The following is a 10,717-nucleotide window of genomic DNA, read 5'->3' on the forward strand; positions in this document are numbered from 1 at the left end:
AAAGGCTTTTAGAGTGCTTGATTTAATTTTCGCTAACTGAGGAAATTTGATTGGTCAATGTGTCAGGCGATGAGTGTCATGTCATGACTCATGAACACCGAAGCCGCTTGCGCTGAGCTTTTTCTAATGACCAGGTGAGTTTAGTGAATAAAGCAAAGTTCGCTCCGGCCCAGGCAGCCGTATCCTAAAAAGCAAGGTGAAAACCATAAAGTTCAGTGCATTACGGTACGCACAAGTCAAACCACTGATTTTGAAGTATGAAAATACGTTGCCAACTTGCAAATACAGAGTACCTGCTTGATAAAGAACATAGCGTGTGAAATTAGCAGGTTATGGCAACGGCTGGGCTGGACACGGGTTTAACTTGTGCGAGAAATCCTACCGACTTTGTTTGTTTGGGCATTCCAATACGGTAAACCCTCGCAGGATATAGCATAAGCGATGCTTTCAATCTGGGCTTAACTTTTTTTGACTTACTAGCAGGTTAGTTATTAGTATTAGACTATTATCAATCAGTTATGTTAACATGTGAATACCGTGATATAAATACCGATAACAAAAACGATTTAAAAAGAAAAAAATAGCAATGGAAGACAAAAAACAGTCAATACAAATACCGATGAATATAAAACCGAAAAGGAGATTGAAAAACGCGCTACAATGCAGTACATACTGATAGTGCGATACGAAGAAGACAAAAATTTAATAAGGAAAATGTGAAAATTTTCTATCAAGATCACCAGCCTGTACATTTGTGCAGCCACCATAAGCGTAACAATATATAACCGTTCTAAATTCGTTCAATATGTATACGTTATATAATTATTATACGTTCTACATACGTTCTATAATGTACATACTCGCGTGTACGTTCTTTGTACTTTCTCATAACACGCTGATTCCGCTCGGCCAGAATACGCTGTCGTGCATTTTCCTGCATTTCTTGTAGGTACCTACGAGTACTTACTCTTGATTTTGTCGCAAGCAACTGCTTATGTCGCCACCGTATTTGGGCGAGTTTGCACGGACATCATGGAGAACACTCAAAACAACTGCGTTCATCAGTTTTCTTGTTATACTGACTTTGCATCTGGCCACTCATGTCAAAAGTACAATTGTACAACAGCCACATTAATGCAATAATATGTCTGGTGTCAGATTTCCAGGGAAGTATGCGTTATGTTTTCTAATACGAAAGCCACACTTCAGCAAAACAATGTTACCGAAAGCTTGCATGCATCATATTTCAGGAAAGCAAGCACTTATGTTTTGCTCAGGGTTACCTGTTGCAAAATGCATGACGGATACTATAATATTTATTATATAAACACATTCGCAAAATTTGTGAATGTCAGGCTGTTGTACCTAAATGGTCGCTCTTTGGCAATAAATATTTTTGTTATTCATAACGTCAAAAGAACCTTTACTGCCAAAGGTAGCAGATTTTGACTGTTGGCTTCTTGTGGGCGGTGGCCATTGCTGTGATTAAGGAAAATGACGGTGCGGTATGTACATTGTACAATAAATCATAATATGTACACGTTTCATTCGTAAGCGCGACCTAACCTTTCGTAAATTCATGACTTCCATAAACTGATACCATTACTGTAATTGACCATTTGGGATCGGCCAAGATTACCTTTGCCTCCCCTTTGCCTTTGCCTTTTCACTTTGCCTTTTTCAACTTCACCTTTACCTTTGCCTTAGCCGCCGCCATTACCTTACCGTTGATATTTACCGTTCCAAAAAACCGTCCCAAATAACCTTTACCGTTGGTTTTAGCCGTTCCATGACAGATTGCCGTCAAACAGTTTACCATTTCCGGAATTTCTACGTCCTTTTGAAGTTTTATTCAAAAACAGCATCGCACTTCAACATTGTAAACAACTTCTGCATCAGCCCGGTTAGCACATTATGATACGAGCAGACCCGGTGCAATTTGCAGTAAGATTATTACGCATCATACATACTAAGATCATTACCATCGTCATATATGATAGAACTATCACCGTTATGCATCGGAATTTTTTTATGCCGGACGCATGAGATACTGTAACGAAAGCTAAACGACGGGAATATCAGCACGGAAAATTTCTGAACTACCAACTGTGTTATACTTCCACATGTTATAATGTCTTCTACATCCATTATAATGTCTTATACATCCAACAATGTTATAATGTCTTCTTAAGGATACCCAATCAAAGATATTTCAGAGCTTAATAAAAAAAATGCGGTTTCATTTGACCGCAGCGGACAACGAAAACAATAATACGCTACAATGTTTCGTGACGACTTGCTTTTCTAAGACGTAGTTTAAAGCCTTGCCGTCGTCGTGCGTTGCGTCTATCTGTACGTTGTAATTCTGTTTCTGTAGTTGGATGTCATAAATTATTTTCGCTAAACATTTGTGAGTCTAAGTTAACAGTTTACATTGCGGCTACGGGAATAATTGTAGTGAAAGGTAAAATATTGCTTTGACTGCGGGCGAACTTCTGATAATTCCTATGTTAATTCTGCAGTATAAATCAAGATTTACCGTGAATGGTATCATAATGTGCTAACCAAACTGATGCAAAACTTGAATAAAACTGCAAAAGGACGAAGAAATTCCGGAAAAGGTAAACTGTTTGACGGCAGTCTGTCATGTAACGGCTAAAACCAACGGTAAAGGTTATCTGGGACGGTTTTTTGGAACGGTAAATTAGAACGGTAAGGAAATGGCGGCGGCAAAGGCAAAGGTAAAGGTGAAGTTGAAAAAGGCAAAGTGAAAAGGCAAAGGCAAAGGGGAGGCAAAGGTAATCTTGGCCGACCCACCATTTGGCCTACATTTTCAGGTTAGCCGATTACAGCATGGAATCGCGCTCCTTACATTGCATCCTTCTTACAGTGCTTTAAATTTTACTACTGGTGAAAAATATGCTGCGCATAGATCGCCGTTCCATGCTATAATTGGCTGACCTGTACAAGCCGGCTGGCAAACTGAAGATGTAAACGTACAGGTAAAGTCATATTAGCGCGGAGTTGGCGCTTGAACGGTGGCCGCTACACTACGTTCATCGCGATGCCAAAGTGCTCGCCACAGTTAGATTGCCGCTTACTGCACCGACTGTTTTCTAGCAACCTCCCGCCAGGCAGTTACGATTGTACTCATTTAAATATATCGCGTGCACCAAACCACCAGCCAGACAGATGCATGTTACGTGATCAAGCAGTGTGGCGTGGCGCGCCGTAATGTGGATTTATGCGTAATCCGTAAATTTCTATGTTCGCTGTGTTTACGAGTGCTTAATTTGTCGACAGGCTTGTACAAGAGTTGCGGCCGGCTCAGGGTATGGTGCCGAGGCGGAATCATGTGAAACCAGCAAGCAACGGGAAACCAGCTAAGAGGAAGCCCGTCAAACGCCGGGTGGTAGGAACGGCGCATGGTTGGTGCTGTTTTAACATCATCAACCAAGCGTCCTTTTCTACTTCCCAAAAAGAGTAAACAGGCCTTACGCCGGAGGTAAACTATTCGCTGTTTTTACTTGATGAGTAATGAGTTTTATTTGCCGGCGTTATTATAGGCAGTTTAGATTATCGCACAGTGTATACGCACATTGTAGGTTATACCCCAATCAGCAGACAAGTTTTTATTTAGCAGTACCGTGAAAAGTTTTTTCTACTGTTACATGAAGATTTTCACGTTGATATCTTCGCAACACAGCTCCACGCTCCGATTCATTTTAGCGATATGCCTGCCATTTAGCTGATTCAATGCCTGATATGTCCGCTCACTTATCCAGACACCTGCCTGTTCTCGTTCTCATATATACGGCTGTTAGTTCTCGAAAAGTATTATTCCACCGTCTAAGAACATTCACTGGCTCATCACCTTTTCCGTTTGCTGCCTTTACCGTCCATTGCAGTCTACTAGGCAATGAGGACGAGCTTACCATGAATATTACGACGTGGCCAATTACGTAAGCAGGAGTGTTATTTCCCCACGACGTTAGCTGTATAATGTATAATGATTTCTGGACAATACAGTATTGGATTGCCAATTGACAATCCTCCAATAGGGCGGTATTCCGCGTTGCAACGCGGAATGCCTTCGTATTGGTGGATATCCGCGTTGAAAATCCATAGTGTATCGTATAGGAATCAGGAAGTGGAAGCGTGGACGATTGATCCGCCGGTCTCATTTTTCAATATCCAGATACGATAGCCGTGTGATTGCGCTTTAACTGCTGCCTTATTTTGACTACGAAAAATGAGAGCAGCGTAACAATGCCTGGAATAATGTCGGAAAAAGATTAAAGGTAACTTTTTACACATCCGTCGATATTAGTGTCATCATGTACTACTGTTGAGTACTGTATTGGTATTAGTATCGTATACTAACGAGTAAGTATCTGTATATTAATATAGCTGCCCACATGTACTGCCTGTGGACTAAAACGTTATTGGAAGTACTACCGTTTTGTAATAGTGCTGCTATTAGTGCAAAGAGTCAACTGGGGTTACACTAGCGTAGTAACCGAGGCTTATGATTGTCCTGTTGCTACATAGAAAAGGTCACAACAAAAACCACAAAAATCACGAGATATCCGCACGTATTTCCGGTCGTACGTCATACACCGTAGTAACCATATCACATGAGAACGCCACACAGCGAGATAAAAATCAAAAGGAATTTGAAAAATTTGCACTTATGGTCCCAGTTTTTCAGTTTGTTGTGAGCTTTCTAATAAATACCACATATAATTCTGAGCGGATGGTCGCACAGTACGTTAGAAATTCAGGAAAAAATAACAAGGCAGTTGGTATAGCTCAGTAATATTCTTTAACGGGCAATAGCCACCACGATAACAATAACTGCAAGCGCCGGTACACTACTTAATAGTTAAAATTTAAACATTAAAAAAACAACCAAAATCTCGATCTTCTCGTGGGTTAAAAGGTAACGTGCTCAAAACAGCCGTAGCATTTCCTTTTACAACGGCGAGAGTAAAACGTTGCTTAATGAAAGCAGTAGAACGCGCTTCTCCAGTTAAGTCTCGAATTTTACGGCCCATGAAATGCAACAATTCACTGAAAGCGGGGCCAAATACTCCCAACGTCTCAATCACTAAAGGATAAAAAAAGTTTCCATTTTCCACAAACGAATATGTCCGGCGCTTGGCATTTTCTGCGAGCTGAGCCACGTATCCAGCTTTCTTCGAGCTGCCGGTGACATGAGAGTCTGCGACCGTGCACCAAATGGTTACATCCCACACCAGTGGTTTCCCTTGGCGGACTGGAATCAGCGTCATCCCGTCGGGCTCAGTAATTAGTTGCACGGCTTTAAAGCGATTCCCGTCATCGACAAGATTTTTATTTCCTCAGAACTTTTAGTTTATAATTACTGAATTGATTCAGTAAAATGTCATCGTACCTTGAGCGTCACTGGCACAGTCACCACCTTCAGTTCAATGGATAAAGCATTTTACATACTTGCATGAACAACAGAACATAAAACAACCATTCCCCAGCAGATACACTCGAATCACAACAAAACCACTTCCTCTATACTGTCTTGCTCGAGAACTGTCCGTTTAATTCGCAAAATATCGCATCCCCGCGCTGTATCTGTGTGGACAAGCGCTAGCGAAAACTTTGGCGCGTTGGACGGTAGTAGAAACCAGGCCGCTTCCGGTCTTGTCCACGAGTTTCTTAGTGCCGTCTTCCCAAAGTCCGTAGATCTCCTACGCCACCGGGAAGAAATCGTATCTTAGGTAACAGCCAGCAGCGTTTCGTTAGCTTTCCCCTTTCTGCTTGCTCCGCGGCTTCCCCGGCGTTTACGGAAGTGCGCTTAATATAAAGGTCCACGGCCGTTGGTTTGCCACGCTCCCGTGGGACCAATGTGATGACATCCGGCCTTTTCAGATCTTTGATGCAAAGGCCTTTTGGCTCCATTCTGGCTGGGAACCCGGCAGTCTTCAGTCTCCGAGCAAACTAGCCGCCGATGCCATTCTTTCGTATGTATGGCTAGGAGAGCATAACTTAAGGAAGTCATCCGATGACAATTTCGCAGCCAGCGAACTGCAGGGTTTTTTTCTCTTTCTAAGACAAAACTTTTCATTGAATGTAGCCAATAACTTCTTACTCTATGTTGTTTGTCTTCGAAGAATAACACCATGCAATAGCCACTCTTCTTGTGTAGTCAATAAAATTGCACCCGCGCGCGCACTACATAAGCTGCTACTTGTTTTGTGGAGAAACAGCCACCCCAGTTCCACAATGTAGAAAGATAGAAAAAATGTCACTAAGAGGCCAAGCTGCAGGGCGCAGAACACCGTAGTGGCATCGCCTTCAAAATCCAGCCTTCGAAGAAGCGAGCGAACCTTTTTGCCCGAAATTCAGAAAAATTTCATATTTTGTAAACTGATAGTATACTATCGTAATATGCTTAAAAAAATATTTTCATCTGCCATGGTCAAGGGGGCGTGGCCAGACAGCATTTAAAAGTTTGCATATTATCACATACTATGCAATGCAGTGAGTCGATCGAGTTATTCGTAATTAGTTTTATATTGAATTTTTACTGTAGCACCGTGGACTTTTGCAGCTGTCGAGTGGTGATGTAAACGATGCCCACGTGCGGCGGCTCGTGTCATTGCTGCTTCAGTATACATTTTCGAAAATTTTTTATCAACTAGTACTGTATGTAGTAAACCGTGCAAAAAACTTATTTTACTAATTATTAGCAGATACGTACTCGTACTGCACCTCATAACAAATTTTCGAAAATGTGTATTTAGGCAGCAGTGACACGAGCCGCCGCATGTGTGTTTCGTTTAGATCACCACTCGACAAATGCAAAAGTTCTCGGTGCTACAGTAAAAGTTCAATACAAAACTAATTACGAATAACTCCACTCACTGCATTGCACAGTGTGTGATAATATGCAAACTTTTACATTCTGTCTGGCCACGCCCCCTTGACCATGGCAGATGAAAATATTTTTTTAAGCATATTACGATAGTATACTATCAGTTTACAAAATATGAAATTTTTCTGAATTTGGAGGACCCCTATGTGCCCTGGTAAGCTCATATAACGGAGTCGCCGCCGTACATGGGCGGCTGTGACATCGCCGTGTTAGAAGTTAATTCAGAGGAGCTCGAATTCAGTTTAAAGACATCAACTTTGAAGAAATGAAGAAAAACTTAAACAGAAATCAAGGTGAACTAAATTAACTTCTAACACGGCGATGTCACAGCCGCCCATGTACGGCGGCGACTCCATTATATGAGCTTAGTGCAGTGGCTCACGTGGCGTTGCTAAAGCGCTTTCGCCACTGATTTCTTTACGACGCAATTGCAAGAAAACGTTTCAAGCTTTTTTAAAAATTTCAAGTACTCTGTAAAGAGTAAATCCTCCTTAATTGGATAAAGAAGAAAACTGGAAGAAAATCGGTTTGGGGAACTTAATATTTTGGGTGTTTCACTTGAACGACCATACGAGTAGTGGATGTGCGCCGGCGTTTCTGCTGTATTGAGTTAAACAGAAAATTAATTATCGCTATGTTGCAATCAGGTTAACAAGTAATAAACGCGTTGTCTTAACCATAGAAAGAGCAGCTTACCGCCTCCACCATCTGATCTTCTCTTGGGTTTAAACCCAAAAATTCACCGAAAACATTAACCGGCAATTTGCAAAACACAGACGCTCAGGCAACCTTAGTATCCATACATAATTTCGCGGAAATACAGTCTAACACACAGCAGACTATGATAACTATAGACTGTTATCGATATCGGAGATTAGTACGTGTCGACTGTCAAGTGTGGATAATCGTTACCGCATGCTACCAACACTGAAATGTGGAATGGCGCATGGCGGCAGCATAACTGTATCAGAGACAGAGCTTGCACGCTGAATCGCTGATAAAGTCTTGTTATTGTTATGCGGTATTAACCTAGTCTACAAATAATATCACGATCACACCGATTTACACGCAGCTGCTTGAAACGCCAGTTAGATCCGCAGTTTACCGATAATCGCAGGAAGTTAAAGCACTTTCCGTCTGTTTCGTAGCTGCTCAACCCGATCAACGATGTTGCTAGCGTTGCTCGGGACGCTGTTCAGCGGTGCGCTGCTATACAGCCTGTATTACATCGCGGCGTGGTACCTGCGCGAATGGCGCTACCGCTGGCCGCCGGGACCGCGTTGTCTGCCGCTGATCGGGTTGCCGCTAATGCCGTCCGACCTCAAATCATTCCATCGCGTCCACTATGACTTCGCTAAGAAGTACGGCAGTATAGTGCGCACCATGATCGGTCCCATCGTCACCGTCCAGCTCAACGATCCCAAAGTTATCAAGGAGGCCTTCTCCCGCGATGTCTTCGTGCCGCGACCCACATCCTGGTATTTTTATTTCGACGAACGCGCCCGCATAAACGACGGTGCAACCGGTAAATCGTGATATAAAAACTAGTCAAGTTCGTCTCGAAGAGAGGCGAGAACTTCTAGCGAACAATCTAGTTGGCGTGCACTGGCAGACCGGAGCGTTGCTAATGCCTAATTTGCGTTAGTAATTGCTCTTACTTCCGTAACGAACTCCCGTAACGGACACAGATACAATTTTGCATTGCTGCAAAATTTAGAGGACCTCCGGCTCTGGCTCAGGTCGACTAGCTTAGTCGAATTTAACCACAGCAATCCGCATTTTCACAGAAATAAGCATGTACAGTATCGTACGTTGTAGGTGTCATCTTCAGCAAAGGTCAAACATGGAAAGACCATCGCGGCTTTATTCTGCAGAAACTGCGCGATTTCGGCGTGGGCAAATTCAAGATGGAGGAGAAGATCGTCGAAGAGACGGCGACACTGATTAAACTGCTGGAGGCGGCCAACGGCCAACCAATCGACACGCGCGCACCGTTAAGCAGCACCGTCGCCAACGTCATCGGCAGCGTCCTCATGGGAACGCGCTACGCTCCCGACGACCCGGTCTTCGTGGACGTAATGCGCTGGACTTGCGAGATCATCCAGTTCACCCCGAAGAAGGTCTTCTTGGCGCTCTTTCCCTTTTTGCGCCATGTTCCACCTTTCAGCGCCACCTACGCCGAAGTACTGGGGACCTTACGCGGCTTCAAGGCTTTCTTCCGGAAACCCATTCAAGAGCATTTGGACAACTGGCAGCCGGATCGCAATGCCGATTTTATCGACACGTACATCGCCGCCGTGAAGGAGCAGCAGCCGGCGACGTTTAACAGTGCGTGACCTTTTCCTTTGTTTTTATGCGGAATACAGTGCTACGTGGTGCATTCACAGTGAATGAGTTGCAATTGACATTGGACGATCTTTTCGAAGCTGGGTTCGAAACCACGACGACAACGCTGCGATGGGTAACTCAAATCCAGTTGGATCAAGTTTAATATTATAAATAACTTCTTATTAATTTATGAAGCGGTTTTTTAATGACGATTTTCGTTGGTGGTAGGCGTTTCTGTTAATGGCCGCCCATCCCGATATTCAAGCTAAAGTGCACGCCGAACTGGACAAGAATATTCCGCTCGGAACGTACGTTAAACTCTCAGATAAGGAGCAGTTGCCGTACACGGAGGCGACGATCACGGAGGTGCACCGCTTCGCCAGCATCTTCCCGTTGGGCGCCTACCACGCTGCGGAGGAGGACGCCACCATCCAGGGATACGACATCCCCAAAGGTTACTTCTGGCATTTTCCGCATACCTTGTCCACTTTTAATTAGGATGATCTTTGGCAGGTACCTGGCTGCAGGCCAACATCTACTTCGTCCACCACAACACTGACTGGTGGGATGCGCCCGAACAGTTCAATCCCGACCGCTTCCTGACCGGGAAAAACCAGGTGCAGGCTTCGGACAACGTCATCCCTTTCGGCCTCGGTACGCTACATTTATGCTGCGGATAGGGTGATTAAGAAGGGTGACGGCAGTGTCGTTGCAGGGAAGCGGCGTTGCCTGGGCGAGGCGTTGGCGCGCGCCGAACTCTTCATCATCTTCACTGCCGTCATGCAGCGCTTCACCGTCCACTTGCCAGACAGCGTCCAGACGGCTGATCTGACGCCTACCATGGGAGTCCTCACCGACACGCAGCCCCATAAGCTGTGTTTCGTCTCCCGTAATAATCCTATATATTAATAAAATAAGCCTTAGCGAATTCCATTTCTGTCTCCCTTTTTTGAGCGAGCCACTGAACCAAACTTTGATGTCTATCCTATATATTAATAAAATAAGCCTTAGCGAATTCCATTTCTGTCTCCCTTTTTTGAGCGAGCCACTGAACCAAACTTTGATGTCTATATGTCATTTAATAGCCGTTAGTTTGCAGATTTGCAGAAACCAGTTAGTTTTTTGAAAATATGTGAAGTTTCCGAGAAAATCTTAAAAGATCTTAACATACAAAGTCTATGGGAAAAGTGGAGAAGCCACCACTGCAAACCCACCCACGCCACCACCCTGATGAACAGCATAGGAAAACTTCAGGAAAAGCATTCATCTACACTTGATGGAACTTTGGTGTCCCTTAGTTATCCAATTGCCTTTAGTTCATAAAGTTTTTATTAAGAGTTAGTTTTTAAAAAATGTAGGCTTTGAAAGTGATGATTTTTAAAACTGAACATGCGGAATCTTCTGGAAAGTGGGAACGCCTCTAACTCCAAAGATAAAGTAGTTGCCTTTCGCAACGGGTTGATTAGATTTAATATT

The 10,717-nt window shown here is 43.6% G+C and overlaps 1 protein-coding gene across 1 annotated transcript; it reads left to right on the top strand.

Moving 5' to 3' along the window:
* The first annotated feature begins 7,928 nt into the window (after positions 1–7,928).
* Positions 7,929–10,336, top strand: LOC129600978 (cytochrome P450 2J4-like). The gene is made up of 6 exons (XM_055499669.1): positions 7,929–8,438; positions 8,732–9,241; positions 9,301–9,374; positions 9,470–9,695; positions 9,755–9,895; positions 9,957–10,336. The coding sequence occupies exons 1-6, from the start codon at positions 8,081–8,083 to the stop codon at positions 10,148–10,150; spliced, it is 1,503 nt and encodes a 500-aa protein (XP_055355644.1). The 5' UTR covers positions 7,929–8,080; the 3' UTR covers positions 10,151–10,336.
* Positions 10,337–10,717: the final 381 nt, after the last annotated feature.

Source organism: Paramacrobiotus metropolitanus, unplaced genomic scaffold (genome assembly GCF_019649055.1).
Source record: "Paramacrobiotus metropolitanus isolate TYO unplaced genomic scaffold, Prichtersi_v1.0 Parri_scaffold0000207, whole genome shotgun sequence".
In the NCBI taxonomy this organism is placed as follows: Eukaryota; Metazoa; Tardigrada; class Eutardigrada; order Parachela; family Macrobiotidae; genus Paramacrobiotus; species Paramacrobiotus metropolitanus.

Coding starts and splice junctions, on each gene's coding strand:
- LOC129600978 (XM_055499669.1), top strand. CDS start 8,081: ATGTTGCTAGCGTTGCTCGGGACGCTGTTCAGCGGTGCGCTGCTATAC. Junction 8,439..8,731: donor CATAAACGACGGTGCAACCG/GTAAATCGTGAT, acceptor CGTACGTTGTAG/GTGTCATCTTCAGCAAAGGT. Junction 9,696..9,754: donor GGGATACGACATCCCCAAAG/GTTACTTCTGGC, acceptor GATCTTTGGCAG/GTACCTGGCTGCAGGCCAAC.